This window comes from Oncorhynchus kisutch, unplaced genomic scaffold (genome assembly GCF_002021735.2).
Source record: "Oncorhynchus kisutch isolate 150728-3 unplaced genomic scaffold, Okis_V2 Okis06b-Okis10b_hom, whole genome shotgun sequence".
NCBI classification, from domain to species: Eukaryota; Metazoa; Chordata; class Actinopteri; order Salmoniformes; family Salmonidae; genus Oncorhynchus; species Oncorhynchus kisutch.
This window is the reverse complement of record NW_022261983.1, coordinates 22,548,645-22,569,299: the sequence shown is the minus strand read 5'-3', so window position 1 is coordinate 22,569,299 and position 20,655 is coordinate 22,548,645. Positions and strand designations below refer to the sequence as shown.

At 42.5% G+C, this 20,655-nt stretch overlaps 1 protein-coding gene across 1 annotated transcript; it reads right to left on the bottom strand.

The window, feature by feature from the left end:
• Nucleotides 1-961: 961 nt before the first annotated feature.
• Nucleotides 962-18,834, bottom strand: LOC109886416 (protein ELFN1). Its single transcript, XM_031814450.1, has 12 exons — nucleotides 18,167-18,834; nucleotides 16,605-16,758; nucleotides 14,191-14,489; nucleotides 13,465-13,576; nucleotides 12,685-12,870; nucleotides 11,882-12,038; nucleotides 10,066-10,237; nucleotides 9,438-9,870; nucleotides 8,366-8,570; nucleotides 7,333-7,559; nucleotides 1,830-1,974; nucleotides 962-1,425 (listed from the first exon to the last, which is right to left on the bottom strand). Exons 1-12 carry the CDS (start codon nucleotides 18,418-18,420, stop codon nucleotides 1,175-1,177), a joined length of 2,595 nt encoding a protein of 864 aa, XP_031670310.1. The 5' UTR covers nucleotides 18,421-18,834; the 3' UTR covers nucleotides 962-1,174.
• Nucleotides 18,835-20,655: the final 1,821 nt, after the last annotated feature.

The following is a 20,655-nucleotide window of genomic DNA, read 5'->3' as shown; positions in this document are numbered from 1 at the left end:
TTGGCACATACACTGTAGCGTCCTCACACTCGTGAGACTACCAGCCCATATAATATCATGTGTTTGTTGTCTTTTTTGTGTTCACCCAAAAACCTAGTTTTAGTAGAAACAGCTACAGAGAAGTCTGGGAGAAATAGTCATATCTCAGGATCTTCTGGTAAAAAATGATTTTGAATCAAGTTCTTCATTTGTTGTGTTTAAAATAGTTTTAATTTCATTTTGGTCCATGTTTTTAAAAAGCAGAGAGAGAGGTGTGTGTGTGTGTGTCTGTGTGTGTGTGTGTGTGTGTGTGTGTGTGTGTGTGTGTGTGTGTGTGTGTGTGTGTGTGTGTATGTGTGTGTGTGTGTGTGTGTGTGTATGTGTGTGTGTGTGTGTGTGTGTGTGTGTGTGTGTGTGTATGTGTGTGTGTGTGTGTGTGTGTGTGTGTGTGTGTGTGTGTCTGTGTGTGTGTGTGTGTCTGTGTGTGTGTGTGTGTGTGTGTGTGTCTGTGTGTGTGTGTGTGTCTGTGTGTGTGTGTGTCTGTGTGTGTGTGTGTGTGTGTGTGTGTGTGTGTGTGTGTGAGTGTGTGTGTGTGTGTGTATGTGTGTGTGTGTGTGTGTGTGTGTGTGTGTGTGTCTGTGTGTCTGTGTGTCTGTGTGTGTGTGTGTGTGTGTGTGTGTGTGTGTGTGTGTATGTGTGTGTGTGTGTGTGTGTGTGTGTGTGTCTGTGTGTGTGTGTGTGTGTGTGTGTGTGTGTATGTGTGTGTGTGTGTGTGTGTGTGTGTGTGTCTGTGTGTGTGTGTGTGTGTGTGTGTGTGTCTGTGTGTGTGTGTGTGTCTGTGTGTGTGTGTCTGTGTGTGTGTGTGTGTGTGTGTATGTGTGTGTGTGGATGTGTGTGTGTGTATGTGTGTGTGTGTGGATGTGTGTGTGTGTGTGTGGATGTGTGTGTGTGTGTGTGGATGTGTGTGTGTGTGTGTGTGTGTGTGGATGTGTGTGTGTGTGTGTCTGTGTGTGTCTGTGTGTGTCTGTGTGTGTGTGTGTGTGTGTGTGTGTGTGTGGATGCGGAATCTGTAACGCTTCATCTTTCCAGGTGGAATAGAGAGCCCTTAGTCTCCGTACGACCTCCGACCTCCGTCCTCCTTCCTGCCCAACTAAGTAGCGACAGGGCCTCGTCACATCACACGACACCAGCCCCTTCACGACTTCTGCTGTGCCGAGACACCTTTCCAATAGTCTAGTATGTCGTGCAGATCCTCGTCCTTGGCGACCTGTAAACTCCTCCGCAGTGCGTGTCCCGCCGCCATGTATTCCTCCTCGTAGTCCTCGTCTCTGTTTCTCTTCCGGTGGAGTTTGAACCTCTCCCAGATGCCGAGCGACGGGGTGCAGGAGTACTCAGGACTGGACTCGTAGCTCAGATTGTGGTACTGCGGGGACAGCTGGGCGTAGGCTGGAGGAGATCAGATATTAGAACAACACTTTATTCATCCCAGAGGGGAAATTGGTTTGTCAAACTCAGTATATACACACAACCAATTAATCAACCAACCAACCAATCGACCGACCGACCGACCGCCCGACAGACCAACCGACCGACCAACCAACCAATTAACCGATCATCCAACCAATCAACCAACCAATCAACCAACCAACCAATCAACCGACCAACCAACCGACCAATCAACCAACCAATTGACCAATCATCCTACCAACCAACCAACCGACCAATCAACCAACCAACCGACCAATCAACCAACCAATTGACCAATCATCCTACCAACCAACCAACCGACCAATCAACCAACCAATTGACCGATCATCCAACCAACCAACCAATCAACCAGTCAGTGTTACCTAGCTCTCTGGGGTGCCTCCCCAGGGTGAGGGGATCCAGGATGGAAGAGGGTTTCCTGCTACTCAGCTCCTCTAGCTCCTCAGAGTCAGGGAGGGGGCGCTGGGGGCCCGGGTACGAGTGGCGCTGCTCCTTGTACTGTCGGACCTTAAAATAAATATAAACATAATAATACCTCATATCATAATACTACTATGTAGTGATCCTATCACTATACTATATTAATACTACTGTAATACCACTATGTAGTGATCCTATCACTATACTATATTAATACTACTGCAATTCCACTATGTAGTTATCCTATCACTATACTATATTAATACTACTGCAATTCCACTATGTAGTTATCCTATCACTATACTATATTAATACTACTGCAATTCCACTATGTAGTTATCCTATCACTATACTATATTAATACTACTGTAATACCACTATGTAGTTATCATATCACTATACTATATTAATACTACTGTAATACCACTATGTAGTTATCCTATCACTATACTATATTAATACTACTGTGTAGTTATCCTATCACTATACTAGATTAATACTACTGTAATACTACTGTGTAGTTATCCTATCACTACACTATATTAATACTACTGTAATACTACTATGTAGTTATCCTATCACTATACTATATTAATACTACTATGTAGTTATCATATCACCATACTATATTAATACTACTGTAATACTGCTATGTAGTTATCCTATCACTATACTATATTAATACTACTGTGTAGTTATCCTATCACTATACTATATTAATACTACTGCAATTCCACTATGTAGTTATCCTATCACTATACTATATTAATACTACTGCAATTCCACTATGTAGTTATCCTATCACTATACTATATTAATACTACTATGTAGTTATCCTATCACTATACTATATTAATACTACTGCAATTCCACTATGTAGTTATCCTATCACTATACTATATTAATACTACTGCAATTCCACTATGTAGTTATCCTATCACTATACTATATTAATACTACTGTGTAGTTATCCTATCACTATACTATATTAATACTACTGCAATACCACTATGCAGTTTTCCTATCACTATACTATATTAATACTACTGTGTAGTTATCCTATCACTATACTATATTAATACTACTGCAATACCACTATGTAGTTATCCTATCACTATACTATATTAATACTACTGTGTAGTTATCCTATCACTATACTATATTAATACTACTGCAATACCACTATGTAGTTATCCTATCACTATACTATATTAATACTACTGTGTAGTTATCCTATCACTATACTATATTAATACTACTGTGTAGTTATCCTATCACTATACTATATTAATACTACTGCAATTCCACTATGTAGTTATCCTATCACTATACTATATTAATACTACTGTAATACTGCTATGTAGTTATCCTATCACTATACTAGATTAATACTACTATGTAGTTATCCTATCACTATACTATATTAATACTACTATGTAGTTATCCTATCACTATACTATATTAATACTACTATGAAGTTATCCTATCGCTATACTATATTAATACTACTATGTAGTTATCCTATCACTATACTATATTAATACTACTATGTAGTTATCCTATCACTATACTAGATTAATACTATTATGTAGTTATCCTATCACTATACTAGATTAATACTATTATGTAGTTATCCTATCACTATACTATATTAATACTACTATGTAGTTATCATATCACTATACTATATTAATACTACTATGTAGTTATCCTATCACTATACTATATTAATACTACTATGTAGTTATCCTATCACTATACTATATTAATACTACTGTAATACTACTATGTAGTTATCATATCACCATACTACATTAATACCACTATGTAGTTATCCTATCACTATACTAGATTAATACTACTGCAATTCCACTATGTAGTTATCCTATCACTACGCTATATTAATACTACTGTAATACTACTATGTAGTGATCCTATCACCATACTATATTAATGCTACTATGTAGTTATCCTATCACTATACTAGATTAATACGACTGTAAAGCTACTATGTAGGTATCCTATCACTATACTAGATTAATACCACTATGTAGTTATCCTATCACTATACTATATTAATACTACTGCAATTCCACTATGTAGTTATCCTATCACTATACTATATTAATACTACTGCAATTCCACTATGTAGTTATCCTATCACTATACTATATTAATACGACTGTAAAGCTACTATGTAGGTATCCTATCACTATACTAGATTAATACCACTATGTAGTTATCCTATCACTATACTATATTAATACTACTGCAATTCCACTATGTAGTTATCCTATCACTATACTATATTAATACTACTGCAATTCCACTATGTAGTTATCCTATCACTATACTATATTAATACTACTGCAATTCCACTATGTAGTTATCCTATCACTATACTATATTAATACTACTGCAATTCCACTATGTAGTTATCCTATCACTATACTATATTAATACTACTGCAATTCCACTATGTGGTTATCCTATCACTATACTATATTAATACTACTGCAATTCCACTATGTAGTTATCCTATCACTATACTATATTAATACTACTGCAATTCCACTATGTAGTTATCCTATCACTATACTATATTAATACTACTGCAATTCCACTATGTAGTTATCCTATCACTATACTATATTAATACTACTGCAATTCCACTATGTAGTTATCCTATCACTATACTATATTAATACCACTGCACTTCCACTATGTAGTTATCCTATCACTATACTATATTAATACTACTGCAATTCCACTATGTAGTTATCCTATCCCTATACTATATTAATACTACTGCAATTCCACTATGTAGTTATCCTATCACTATACTATATTAATACTACTGTAATACTACTATGTAGTTATCCTATCACTATACTATATTAATACTACTGCAATTCCACTATGTAGTTATCCTATCACTATACTATATTAATACTACTGTAATACTGCTATGTAGTTATCCTATCACTATACTATATTAATACTACTGTGTAGTTATCCTATCACTATACTATATTAATACTACTGCAATTCCACTATGTAGTTATCCTATCACTACACTATATTAATACTACTGTAATACTACTATGTAGTTATCCTATCACTATACTATATTAATACTACTATGTAGTTATCCTATCACCATACTATATTAATACTACTGTAATACTGCTATGTAGTTATCCTATCACTATACTATATTAATACTACTGTGTAGTTATCCTATCACTATACTATATTAATACTACTGCAATTCCACTATGTAGTTATCCTATCACTATACTATATTAATACTACTGCAATTCCACTATGCAGTTATCCTATCACTATACTATATTAATACTACTGCAATTCCACTATGTAGTTATCCTATCACTATACTATATTAATACTACTGCAATTCCACTATGTAGTTATCCTATCACTATACTATATTAATACTACTGCAATTCCACTATGTAGTTATCCTATCACTATACTATATTAATACTACTGTGTAGTTATCCTATCACTATACTATATTAATACTACTGCAATACCACTATGCAGTTATCCTATCACTATACTATATTAATACTACTGTAATACTGCTATGTAGTTATCCTATCACTATACTAGATTAATACTACTATGTAGTTATCCTATCACTATACTATATTAATACTACTGTGTAGTTATCCTATCACTATACTATATTAATACTACTATGTCGTTATCCTATCACTATACTATATTAATACTACTATGTAGTTATCCTATCACTATACTATATTAATACTACTATGTAGTTATCCTATCACTATACTATATTAATACTATTATGTAGTTATCCTATCACTATACTAGATTAATACTATTATGTAGTTATCCTATCACTATACTATATTAATACTACTATGTAGTTATCATATCACTATACTATATTAATACTACTATGTAGTTATCCTATCACTATACTATATTAATACTACTATGTAGTTATCCTATCACTATACTATATTAATGCTACTATGTAGTTATCCTATCACTACGCTATATTAATACTACTGTAATACTACTATGTAGTTATCATATCACCATACTACATTAATACCACTATGTAGTTATCCTATCACTATACTAGATTAATACTACTGCAATTCCACTATGTAGTTATCCTATCACTACCCTATATTAATACTACTGTAATACTACTATGTAGTGATCCTATCACCATACTATATTAATGCTACTATGTAGTTATCCTATCACTATAATAGATTAATACGACTGTAAAGCTACTATGTAGGTATCCTATCACTATACTAGATTAATACCACTATGTAGTTATCCTATCACTATACTATATTAATACTACTGCAATTCCACTATGTAGTTATCCTATCACTATACTATATTAATACTACTGCAATTCCACTATGTAGTTATCCTATCACTATACTATATTAATACTACTGCAATTCCACTATGTAGTTATCCTATCACTATACTATATTAATACTACTGCAATTCCACTATGTAGTTATCCTATCACTATACTATATTAATACGACTGTAAAGCTACTATGTAGGTATCCTATCACTATACTAGATTAATACCACTATGTGGTTATCCTATCACTATACTATATTAATACTACTGCAATTCCACTATGTAGTTATCCTATCACTATACTATATTAATACTACTGCAATTCCACTATGTAGTTATCCTATCACTATACTATATTAATTCCACTATGTAGTTATCCTATCACTATACTATATTAATGCTACTATGTAGTTATCCTATCACTATACTATATTAATACTACTATGTAGTTATCCTATCACTATACTATATTAATACTACTATGTAGTTATCCTATCACTATACTATATTAATTCCACTATGTAGTTATCCTATCACTATACTATATTAATTCCACTATGTAGTTATCCTATCACTATACTATATTAATACTACTATGTAGTTATCCCAACTCTATAGAATTTTTATTTTTTGTTTTTAGCCAAAAAGAAAGAAAAAAATAATAATAGAAGGTTAGTACATATACACACACACACACACACTCGTTCATACGCACACACACACACACACACACTCGTTCATACGCACACACACACACACACACACTCGTTCATACGCACACACACACACACACACACACACTCGTTCATACGCACACACACACACACACACACACACACACACACACACACACACACACACACACACACACACACACACACACACACACACACACACACACGCACACTCGTTCATACGCACACACACACACACACACACACTCGTTCATACGCACACACACACACTCGCACACAAACGCACACACACACACTCGTTCATACACACACACACTCGTTCATACACACACACACACACACACACACCCAGTCCAGTACCTTCTGGGCCTCTGCCCGTAAGATGGCAGCGGCGGGCGTCACGGCGGTGTCTCCGCTGGTTCCGGTCGGCGAGGTCTTCTCCATGTACTTGGTGTCAGAGGTTCCCCGGTGCGGCCCGTCGGAGCGGGAGGTGCGCGGGGAGCGGACGGATCCGCTGGACGAGGTCGAAGGTCGTTTGGATGGAGCCTCCATACTGTGGTGTCTCTGGAGAGGGTGGTGGTAACCTCCTTCAATCATAATAACAATTCATATTAATCATTTGGTACATTATTATAATGATCTCAAAGAGCATAGGAAAAAGTCATAATAATGAGTTATAACATTTAATGAGTTATAACATTTAATGAGTTATAACATTTAATGAGTTATAACATTTAATGAGTTATAACATTTAATGAGTTATAACATTTAATGAGTTATAACATTTAATAAAGTATAACATTTAATAACATTTAATGAGTTATAACATTTAATGAGTTATAACATTTAATAACATTTAATGAGTTATAACATTCAATGAGTTATAACATTTAATAACATTTAATGAGTTATAACATTTAATGAGTTATAACATTTAATAACATTGAATGAGTTATAACGTTTAATGAGTTATAACATTTAATGAGTTATAACGTTTAATGAGTTATAACATTTAATGAGTTATAACATTTAATGAGTTATAACATTTAATGAGTTCTAAAATTTACAATAATTTGATATAACAGGTGCTTTTGACATTGAGGCTGGTGGTAGATCACTGCCTCCTTCAAATCAAAGTTAATCGTTTTTTCCCCAAGTTTTTTATTTATTTTTTAGATAGAGTGAAGAGTCCGACCGACTAACCAATCAACAGACAGATAGACAGATAGGGCGGCGCACATTTGGCCCAGCGTCATCCGGGATTGGCCGGGGGTAAGCCGTCATTGTTAATAAGAATTTGTTCTTAACTGACTTGCCCAGTTAAATAAAGGTTAAATAAAAAAATTTAAAAGATTTGGACAGACGGGCGGACAGGTGTGTGTAATGACAGTACCTTTATACTGCGGTGACAGGAACCCTGACTGTCTCTGTGGCTGGTCTGAGATCAGCTCTAGTTGGGGTTCAGCGGTCGACACAGAGCCTGACTTGACCCCCTGGAACGACGTTGACTCAGACTTCAGGACGTCAATACAGTTGTTGATGATCTGGTTCACCTTGTCCACCTCTGAGGCGATGGTGGAGATCTCTGCTACTGAACCCTGAGGAGTAGGGGAGGAGGGGAGGAGGAGGAGGAGAAGAGGAGAGGAGGAGGAGGAGAGGAGGAGGAGAGGAGGATGAGGAGGAGGAGAAGGAGATGAGGAGGAGAGGAGGAGGAGAGGAGGATGAGGAGGAGAGGAGAAGAGGACGAGAATGAGGAGGAGGAGAGGAGGAGGAGGAGAGGAGGATGAGGAGGAGAGGAGGAGATGAGGAGGAGAGGAGAGGAGGGGAGAGGAGGGGAGGAGGAGGAGATGAGGAGGAGAGGAGAGGAGGGGAGAGGAGGGGAGGAGGAGGAGAGGAGAGGAGGAGGGGAGGAGAAGATTGAGAGGAGGAGGAGGAGATGAGGAGGAGAGGAGGAGGATGAGAATGAGGAGGAGGAGAGGAGGATGAGGAGAGGATGAGGAGGAGGAGAGGAGGATGAGGAGAGGAGGAGGAGGAAGAATACTTTATTAATCCTCAGGAGATTGGATTCTGCTGTATTCTCCTCCAATACACACACTAGGTTGTAGAGACTGGAGCAGTGCAACCACAGTGCAGCCACAGTGCAGCCACAGTGCAGCCACAGTTCAACCACAGTTCAACCACAGTTCAGCCACAGTGCAACCACAGTGCAACCACAGTTCAGCCACAGTTCAACCACAGTGCAGCCACAGTGCAGCCACAGTGCAGCCACAGTGCAGCCACAGTTCAACCACAGTGCAGCCACAGTGCAGCCACAGTACATCCACAGTGCAGCCACAGTTCAGCCACAGTTCATCCACAGTGCAACCACAGTTCAGCCACAGTTCAGCCACAGTGCAACCACAGTTCAGCCACAGTTCAGCCACAGTGCAGCCACAGTTCAGCACAGCGTCAAATGATCAGGTCACCTGAGGGTTGTCTTGTGGAGAGAGACTACATTCCCTCTCTCTCTCCCGCTCTCGTTCCCTTTCTCGTTCCCTCTCTCTCTCCCGCTCTCGTTCCCTCTCTCTCTCCCTCCGGTCCGGCAGGTCTCCCGCAGTTCCTCGCACTTCGATATAGTTCCCTTTCGCTGCCTTTGGAGTGTCAATGATCTCCTGGAGCTTGTACTGGTCCATCTCACAGGTCCCACCCTGGGGAAGGTAGGGCATCCGCGTGAGACTCTCCCCAGCCGAGAGCATCTGTTTCTGGGATAGCTGAGAGATGGACCCCCCTCCTCCTGTTCCTCCACCACCCTCCAGGTCAGCTCCGTATTTCAGCTCCATCAGGCTCTTCTGTATCTTTCCAATCTTCTTGTTCTTCTCGTCTCGCTGCCTCTTCTTCCTCAGGCAGTGGAACACGAAACTAGAAGAAGAATATTTCATGAAACCATTTTTTGAGATCCAATTTGATCATTAATCATTTTCTCGTTCCAATTTTTTTCACATTTAATCATTGTGTTTGCCTCTGAACTCTCCATAATACCGTGACTAAACAACAGACTGCATTGGAATCGTGATGAAGTAAGTGCTGACTCTTTCTTCACTGTGGAAGACTAACCCTAGTATGAGGACCATGCTGAAGAGACTGCCCAGTATAGTCATGATGTAGTGGGTAGCAGAGGAGTCGTTGGAGGTCCTCTCCAGACCTGCCTTCCTCCCGGTGGAGATGGACAGACAGGTGTGGTTATAACGAAGCTGGTGTCTTATGGACACAACGCAGTAGGTGTAGTCTGAGAGAGAGGGGGAGAGAGAGAGAGAGGGGGGAGAGAGAGAGAGGGAGAGAGGGGGGAGGGAGGTGTGGGAGAGGGAGAGAGAGAGAGAGAGAGAGGGGGGGTGGGAGAGAGAGAGAGAGGGTAGGGGGAGAGGAGAGAGAGAGGGGTGGGTGGGAGAGAGAGAGAGAGGGGGGGGTGGGAGAGAGAGAGAGGGGGGGGGTGGGAGAGAGAGAGAGAGGGTAGGGGGAGAGAGAGAGAGAGGGTAGGGGGAGGAGAGGAGAGGGGGAGAGGGAGAGAGAGAGAGAGGGTAGGGGGGAGAGAGAGAGGGGGGGGGGGGGAGAGAGAGAGAGAGGGTGGAGGGAGAGAGAGAGGAGAGAGAGAGAGAGAGAGAGAGAGAGAGGGAGGGGGAGAGAGGAGAGAGGGTAGGGGGGGTGGGAGAGGAGAGAGAGGGGGGTGGGAGAGGAGAGAGAGAGAGAGGGTAGGGGGGTGGGAGAGAGAGAGAGAGAGAGAGGGTAGGGGGGGGGGAGGAGAGAGGGGGGAGAGAGGGAGAGAGAGGGGGGAGAGGGAGAGAGAGAGAGGGTAGGGGGAGAGAGAGAGAGAGAGGGGGGGGGAGGGAGAGAGGGAGAGAGAGGAGGAGAGAGAGAGAGAGAGAGAGGAGAGAGAGGGAGAGGAGAGAGAGAGAGAGAGAGATAGGAGGGCTAGGGGGAAGAGCGGGAGAGAGGAGGAGGGCGGAGAGAGAGAGAGAGAGACGAGGGGGTGGTGGGAGAGAGGGAGAGAAGGGGACGCGAGGAGAGAGAGAGGAGAGAGTGTTAGGGGGGAGAGAGAGAGAAGAGAGAGTGTAGGGGGCGAGAGGGAGGGGAGAGAGAGGAGAGAGAGAGAGAGTGGGGGGGGGGGTGGGAGAGAGAGAGAGGAGCGGGTAGGGGAGGCGGAGAAGAGAGAGAGAGGGAGAGAGAGAGAGAGGGGGGGGGTGGGAGGGAGAGAGAGCGAGAGAGGGTAGGGGGAGAGAGAAGAGAGAGAGAGGGCCGGGGGTGGGAGAGAGAGAGAGAGAGGGTAGGGGGAAGAGAGAGAGAGAGAGCAGGGGGGGGGGTGGGAGGCGAGAGCTGAGAGGGTAGCGGGGAGAGAAAGAGAGAGGGTAGGGGGGAGAGAGAGAGAGGGGGGGGTGGGAGAGAGAGAGAGAGGGTAGGGGGAGAGAAAGAGAGAGCAACTTACATGACATTAGCATTCGAATATTAACTGCATAGGGTACTATATGGTGCCATTTAGTATGCAGACACTGTCTTATTGCTCTCCCTCTCACACACACACACACACACACACACACACACACACACACGCGCGCGCACGCACGCACGCACGCACGCACGCACACACACACACACACACACACACACACACACACACACACACACACACACACACACACACACACACACACACACACACACACACACACACACACACACACACACACACACACTCGCACGCACGCACACACACACACACACACACACTCACACACACACTCGCACGCACGCACGCACGCACGCACGCACACACACACACACACACACACACACACACTCACACGCACGCACGCACGCACGCACGCACGCACACACACACACACACACGCTGGTAGGGATGATTGAAACTATGTCCTACCCGTGTGGGCTTTCAGGTTGTTCAGTTCAAACTCTTCCTTGTGGTTCTTCAGGTTCTTTATGTCAGTGAAGAAGCTGTTGTTGTAGAGAACCAGGATGTACATCTTACTGAAGGGGTGAGGGATCTGGACCGAGATCACTGCTGAGGTGTGGGAGATCTAGAGAGGGACAGAGAGTAGGGAGTAGTGATCACTGCCGAGGTGTGGGAGATCTAGAGAGGGACAGAGAGTAGGGAGTAGTGATCACTGCTGAGGTGTGGGAGATCTAGAGAGGGACAGAGAGTAGGGAGAAAGAGAGAGAGTCAGGAGAGTGAGATGAGAGAGAGAAGTGAAATGCCAGTAGCTCAGCCCCAAATGTCTCCTCCTCATCTGAAATTAGAAAGATGTGAACACCTGCAAATCGTGATCTCACCAAAAGATCATCAAATCGTGATCTCACCAAAAGATCATCAAATCATGATCTCACCAAAAGATCATCAAATCGTGATCTCACCAAAAGATCATCAAATCGTGATCTCACCAAAAGATCATCAAATCGTGATCTCACCAAAAGATCATCAAATCGTGGGGGGGGGGGGGGGGGGGGGTCAGTGTGTCAGACTGGCCTCTGACTGGACTCCAACCATCACGCGTGATCGCCCTCTTGGACAACGTTCCAAAAGGTCAAGACCCAAAAGGCACCGATTGGATGGCTCCATCCGGAACTTCAAGCTAGCTGTGGATTGGCTTAAGGCACATTCTGAACTCTGTAACACACAAACACAACCCTTCGAGCCCGTAGGAACAGCTTCCCCTGGGGGCTCACCTGTTTCACCTTCATACTAGGCTTGTTGTTCAGATCAGGGTAGGTGGGGCTGATGCTGATTGGGTCCTCCGGAGACATTCCAGAAGGGCAGTCGTCCAATCCGCAGGGAGAGTACGGTGGGAGGGTCGTAAAATCGGACTGAACAATGATGTTGGGAAAAGAGTTGCTACCGTCGTCGGTACACACCTAAAACAACAATAATAATCATCATCATAATCCTAAAAATAACCAGAACAATAATCATACAAATATTGTTATAAAAGTCATCATAAAATCACAACAATAACAATAATTAATTTGTATAGCTCATTTCCCACGCTCAATAAAAGTAATCATAAATCATAACAATAACAATAATTAATTTGTATAGCTCATTTCCCACGCTCAATAAAGTAATCATAAAATCATAACAATAACAATAATTAATTTGTATAGCTCATTTCCCACGCTCAATAAAAGTAATCATAAAATCATAACAATAACAATAATTAATTTGTATAGCTCATTTCCCACGCTCAATGAATGTAGAATGTAACACGATGTAATGTGTTCTAACTGTTGATAAACGATATACCGTTACTATGACAACCTACTATGATGGCCTACGCTGTCATGGCAACATACCTTGAAAACATGATTGCTGACAAGCAAAACATTTTGGGACAACATCAACAACGGACAAATGAAACAAATACCAAAAGATAGTTCATTTTAGGGTGGGATTTTTTTTTAAATATTTTTTTAAACGATAATAATCATGATATGTTTTAGTCGACACACCATATTGAGCATGTGTAGAGCGTTGCGTGTCGCAGGCATCCTGGGGTTCTGACTGAGGAGGCTGTAGCCTGAAAACCCGGCCGGAGTATCACACACCATCCTCTCGTTGGTCCTGGTCGGGAACACGGTCACCAGTGTTTGGGTCAAGACAAGTTCAAGGCAGTCAATGTAGGAAGTCATTTTAATTTACATAAAAAAAAATATAAAAAAATAGGAAACACTTTTGAAATAAATAGCTTCTACTTTTCAGTTTATTGACAAGTCATTGAAAATAGATTGAATATTCCATTTTGCTTCAACTTGTGCTTTTTTACCTGTTGGGGAAGACCAACTTGTTCTTTTTTACCTGTTGGGGAAGACCAACTTGTTCTTTTTTACCTGTTGGGGAAGACCAACTTGTTCTTTTTTACCTGTTGGGGAAGACCAACTTGTTCTTTTTTACCTGTTGGGGAAGACCAACTTGTGCTTTTTTACCTGTTGGGGAAGACCAACTTGTTCTTTTTTACCTGTTGGGGAAGACCAACTTGTGCTTTTTTACCTGTTGGGGAAGACCAACTTGTTCTTTTTACCTGTTGGGGAAGACCAACTTGTTCTTTTTTACCTGTTGGGGAAGACCAACTTGTTCTTTTTACCTGTTGGGGAAGACCAACTTGTTCTTTTTTACCTGTTGGGGAAGACCAACTTGTTCTTTTTACCTGTTGGGGAAGACCAACTTGTTCTTTTTACCTGTTGGGGAAGACTGCCAACCAGCGTAGAAACCCCAACAGCTCACAGGAGCAGTTGAACGGATTGGTGTAGAGTTCACACGTCGTTAATCTACCGAGCCCCGTAAACAAGCCTCCGTCCAGCACCTGGATCCTGTTCATGGAGAGGTCAATATTCTCTATGTTAGGGCACTCCTCAAAGGTGTTGGGGGTGACTGCCTCGATCAGGTTGGCCTGTAGGTAGAGATACTGCAGCTTCCCCAGCCCTCTGAGGATTCCCTCTGTTAGGTTCCTCAGACGGTTAAACCCCAACTGCAGCACCTGGTAGGAAAGATAAGGTAAGAGAGGGTAAGGTAAGAGAGGGTAAGGTAGGAAAGGTAAGGTAAGGTAAGAGAGGGTAAGGTAGGAGAGGGTAAGGTAGGGTAAGAGAGGGTAAGGTAGGGTAAGAGAGGGTAAGGTAGGAGAGGGTAAGGTAGGAAAGGTTAAGGTAGGAAAGGGTAAGGTAAGAGAGGGTAAGGTAGGAGAGTGTAAGGTAGGAAAGGGTAAGGTAGGAAAAGGGTAAGGTAAGAGAGGGTAAGGTAGGAGAGGGTAAGGTAGGAAAGGGTAATGTAACGTGAGGTAAGGTAACGTGAGGTAAGGTAATGTGAGGTAAGGTAAGGTAACGTGAGAAACGTGAGGTAAGGTAATGTGAGGTAAGGTAACATGAGGTAAGGTAACGTGAGGTAAGGTAACATGAGGTAAGGTAACGTGAGGTAAGGTAACATGAGGTAAGGTAACGTGAGGTAAGGTAACATGAGGAAAGGTAATGTGAGGTAAGGTAAGGTAACGTGAGGTAGGGTGAGGTAAGGTAACGTGAGGTAAGGTCACATGAGGTAAGGTAACGTGAGGTAAGGTAATGTGAGGTAAGGTAAGGTAACGTGAGGTAAGGTAACGTGAGGTAAGGTAAGGTAACGTGAGGTAACGTGAGGTAAGGTAACGTGAGGTAAGGTAACGTGAGGTAAGGTAACATGAGGTAAGGTAACGTGAGGTAAGGTAACATGAGGTAAGGTAACGTGAGGTAAGGTAAGGTAACGTGAGGTAACGTGAGGTAAGGTAACGTGAGGTAAGATGAGGTAACGTGAGGTAACGTGAGGTAAGGTAACGTGAGCTAAGGTAACGTGAGGTCAGGTAACGTGAGGTTAGGTAATGTGAGGTAAGGTAAGATAACGTGAGGTAAGGTAACATGAGGTAAGGTAACGTGAGGTAAGGTAACATGAGGTAAGGTAACGTGAGGTAAGGTAACATGAGGTAAGGTAACGTGAGTTAAGGTAAGGTAATGCGAGGTAGGGTGAGGTAAGGTAAGGTAACGTGAGTGAACGTGAGGTAAGGTAACATGAGGTAAGGTAACGTGAGGTAAGGTAATGTGAGGTAAACGTGAGGTAACGTGATGTAAGGTAACGTGAGGTAAGGTAACGTGAGGTAAGGTAACATGAGGTAAGTTAACGTGAGGTAAGGTAACATGAGGTAAGGTAACGTGAGGTAAGGTAACGTGAGGTAACGTGAGGTAAGGTAACGTGAGGTAAGGTAAGGTAACATGAGGTAACGTGAGGTAAGGTAACGTGAGGTAACGTGAGGTAACGTGAGGTCAGGTAACATGAGGTTAGGTAATGTGAGGTAAGGTAAGGTAACGTGAGGTAAGGTAAGGTAACGTGAGGTAACGTGAGGTAAGGTAACGTGAGGTAACGTGAGGTAACGTGAGGTCAGGTAACGTGAGGTTAGGTAATGTGAGGTAAGGTAAGGTAACGTGAGGTAAGGTAAGGTAACTTGAGGTAAGGTAAGGTAACATGAGGTAAGGTAACGTGAGGTTAGGTAACGCGAGGTAAGGTAACGTGAGGTAAGGTAATGTGAGGTACGGTAACTTGAGGTAAGGTAAGGTAACTTGAGGTAAGGTAAGGTAACATGAGGTAAGGTAACGTGAGGTAAGGTAACGTGAGGTAAGGTAAGGTAACGTGAGGTAAAGGTAAGGTAACATAAGGTAAGGTAACGTGAGGCAAGGTAAGGTAATGTGAGGTAAGGTAAGGTAATGTGAGGTAAGGAAACGTGAGGTAAGGTAAGGTAATGTGAGGTACGGTAAGGTAATGTGAGGTAAGGTAATGTGAGGTTAGGTAACGCGAGGTAAGGTAACGTGAGGTAAGGTAATGTGAGGTAAAGTAAGGTAACGCGAGGTAAGGTAACGTGAGGTAAGGTAATGTGAGGTAAGGTAAGGTAACTTGAGGTAAGGTAAGGTAACGTGAGGTAAGGAAACATGAGGTAAGGTAAGGTAATGTGAGGTAAGGTAACATAAGGTAAGGTATCGTGAGGTAAGGTAACGTGATTGAAGGTAATGTACCAAATGGCACACTTCTCCCTACATAGTTCACCAGAGCCCCAGGAATCACTGTGATGTTCAGGACCAACCTGTAGGTTGAACTGGGCCGAGAAGGCTCCATCCTCCACGTACGAGATCTCATTCTTGGTGAGGTTGAGGTACGTCAGGTTCCCAAAGCGGCTGAGCGATGAGAAATGGATACTCTTGATCTTATTCTCGTTGAGCCTCAGGTCCACGATGGTGCTGTTGAAAGCAGACTTTATTTAAAGTGCATTTAAAACTGGCAATAACACACTTTACAAAACAAACTGACGAAGGTCAACAGGTTCATACAGGTCTTTCTTTTCTTCAAATTTACAGTAAAACATTCACATGACAACACGTGAAACCTAACTAGAAGTAAACATAGATGAACCAAGGAAAATAAAACACACAGAACAGAATGCCTAAACAATGCCGTCTGCCTGGGGATGCAACATTCCCGTAACTTTCCCAGGTTATCTAAAAATCCCGGTGGGAATGTTTCTGGAATCAGTTGGGAATAAGCAGGAGATCTGGGGAATCCAAGTGAATCAAATGTGTTCAAATGCTTTTAATCAAATTAAAATGATAAAATGCATTCAAGAACAGTTAATGGGATAATAGAACATATTAATAACACAAATTACGCTTAATGAACCAAATAAAATCACTGATTTAAAAAACCCTATCTCTGCCATGGTTACCTGTTGATGTGGGCAGGGACCCTATCTCTGCCATGGTTACCTGTTGATGTGGGCAGGGACCCTATCTCTGCCATGGTTACCTGTTGATGTGGGCAGGGACCCTATCTCTGCCATGGTTACCTGTTGATGTGGGCAGGGACCCTATCTCTGCCATGGTTACCTGTTGATGTGGGTAGAGACCCTATCTCTGCCATGGTTACCTGTTGATGTGGGCAGGGACCCTATCTCTGCCATGGTTACCTGTTGATGTGGGCAGGGACCCTATCTCTGCCATGGTTACCTGTTGATGTGGGCAGGGACCCTATCTCTGCCATGGTTACCTGTTGATGTGGGTAGAGACCCTATCTCTGCCATGGTTACCTGTTGATGTGGGCAGGGACCCTATCTCTGCCATGGTTACCTGTTGATGTGGGCAGGGACCCTATCTCTGCCATGGTTACCTGTTGATGTGGGCAGGGACCCTATCTCTGCCATGGTTACCTGTTGATGTGGGCAGGGACTCTATCTCTGCCATGGTTACCTGTTGATGTGGGCAGGGACCCTATCTCTGCCATGGTTACCTGTTGATGTGGGCGGGGACCCTATCTCTGCCATGGTTACCTGTTGATGTGGGCAGGGACCCTATCTCTGCCATGGTTACCTGTTGATGTGGGCGGGGACCCTATCTCTGCCATGGTTACCTGTTGATGTGGGCAGGGACCCTATCTCTGCCATGGTTACCTGTTGATGTGGGCAGGGACCCTATCTCTGCCATGGTTACCTGTTGATGTGGGCGGGGACCCTATCTCTGCCATGGTTACCTGTTGATGTGGGCGGGGACCCTATCTCTGCCATGGTTACCTGTTGATGTGGGCGGGGACCCTATCTCTGCCATGGTTACCTGTTGATGTGGGCAGGGAAAGCTTCATAAGGGGGCTGGTTCTTACCTGTTGATGTGGGCAGGGATCGCTTCATATGGGGGCTGGTTCTGGCTGCAGATAGCCAACCACACAAAGCCCTTCTCCCCCTCAATCAGCCAACAGTCGCCCGTCACCGTGGGAAATTGGATGATTGACAGTAGGGCAAAGCCATAGAGGAAGGCAAACCAACTGGTCGCCGACAACGCCACCGAAACTCCGCCCACTCTGTTGTTAAACCCCGCCTCTCTGGGTTGTGTTGGCGTTTTGATGATGACGTCCATGTTGTTGATTATAGTTGTTTTTGTTTATTGATTTTGTTTATTTATCCAGGTTAGCTTCACTGCGAGGAATAGATGTGTAAAGAATGATGATTGTTACTACAGTCCAATTTCCATCTGGCATGGATGAATAAAGTCTTCTCCTCTTCTAGTTGAACCTATCCGACGAGCACCTTGTGCCCTGTGATCTCCAGAGCTATACAGCCTTTACCGATGTCAGCTCTCCACTGTGTCGTTAGTCCACCCGGCAGTAGAAGGCAGGGTTGGGTTGGAAGGAGAGAGTATTGTTGGCCCTTCCTAGTTTTTGTCTCAGGTTAGTCCCACACACAAAAAAGGAAGGTTATAAAAGGAACTCGTCTTTCTCTCAGGTTAGTCCGTAGGAAGGACACAACATCTTTTTCACTTGCGGACCCATTCGTTTTTTGGGGAGATGGTCCTCTGATTGGTCTGGAGGAAGGATGGGTCCTCCTTTGATTGGTCTGGAGGAAGGATGGGTCCTCCTTTGATTGGTCCGGAGGAAGGATGGTCCTCCTTTGATTGGTCCGGAGGAAGGATGGTCCTCCTGTGATTGTTCCGGAGGAAGGACGGTCCTCCTTTGATTGGTCCAGAGGAACAGAGAAGAGTTAGAGGGAAGTTCCTTGACGTAGCTCATTGGACAGAGTCTCCGCACCTTTTATTTATGCACTTTGCTCAGGTTGAGAGATCAATCTGAGCCTCCATTTACATTGAGAGATCAATTTGAGCCTCCATTTACATTGAGAGATCAATCTGAGCCTCCATTTACATTGAGAGATCAATCTGAGCCTCCATTTACATTGAGAGATCAATCTGAGCCTCCATTTACATTGAGAGATCAATCTGAGCCTCCATTTACATTTCTGTTCATGTTTTCCACAGTGTGTGAGAGTCAGGGATGACGAGGACAACCTCTGGAGCTACATTTGTCTGTGGTCCTGGGGACTATCGTCAGGGAGACGGCTGGGTGTGGCTCTGTCCTTTTCCTCCCATCTGATTGGCTATTTCACCATTTGATGTTTGGTCTTCGGGAACCCTGATTGGATCTCTGTCTACTCTTCTGCCTCCTCATTGGTGGTTCATAGGTTGGCCAGAAACTGGAGAGAAAGGAGAGAGAGTAGGTCAGACAAACTTCAAAAATGGGGAAAAAAACAAACAAATTAAATCTTAAAAGGGAATACATGTTTTCCCCTCTACTGATGTACAACATCCTGACTTAAATTTGCTTCAGAATCAGAAACAAGGTTTCAATATTGCTGTCCATCAATGACATACAAACACATTTAGTGATCTTGAGAAATCTTGACAAATCGATGGGTAAATGTTGCCCTGAGAGTTGGTAGAATTTTATTTGAAATGAGTCCCAGCTGTAATGGCTGGCAAAGATGCTTCTGACAAGTAATAACTCTGGGGCTGCGAAGACATTCGCAATCAGGACTTCTTCATTTATATATTATGTATTCATTATGTATTGATAAATGTTGAGTAGGTTGTGTAGAGAGATCGTATGTATTCATTATGTATTGATAAATGTTGAGTAGGTTGTGTAGAGAGATCGTATGTATTCATTATGTATTGATAAATGTTGAGTAGGTTGTGTAGAGAGATCGTATGTATTCATTATGTATTGATAAATGTTGAGTAGGTTGTGTAGAGAGATCGTATGTATTCATTATGTATTGATAAATGTTGAGTAGGTTGTGTAGAGAGATCGTATGTATTCATTATGTATTGATAAATGTTGAGTAGGTTGTGTAGAGAGATCGTATGTATTCATTATGTATTGATAAATGTTGAGTAGGTTGTGTAGAGAGTAGGTTGTGTAGACCGTGCTGGAGGTGTGTAGACTTTAACTAGCGACTGTTCCTTCTTACAAAACATCAAGAACAACAACCTGCTGTACCATTACAGAGCACATCACATCCCCTTACTAAAATACTATTTTCTACCATAACATCGGAATCTTCATCTCTGGTGCTGTTACTAGGGACTAATCATAATCTCTAGTGCTGTTACTAGGGACTAATCATCATCTCTGGTGCTGTTACTAGGGACTAATCATCATCTCTAGTGCTGTTACTAGGGACTAATCATCTCTGGTGCTGTTACTAGGGACTAATCATCATCTCTGGTGCTGTTACTAGGGACTAATCATCATCTCTGGTGCTGTTACTAGGGACTAATCATCTCTGGTGCTGTTACTAGGGACTAATTGTCATGTCT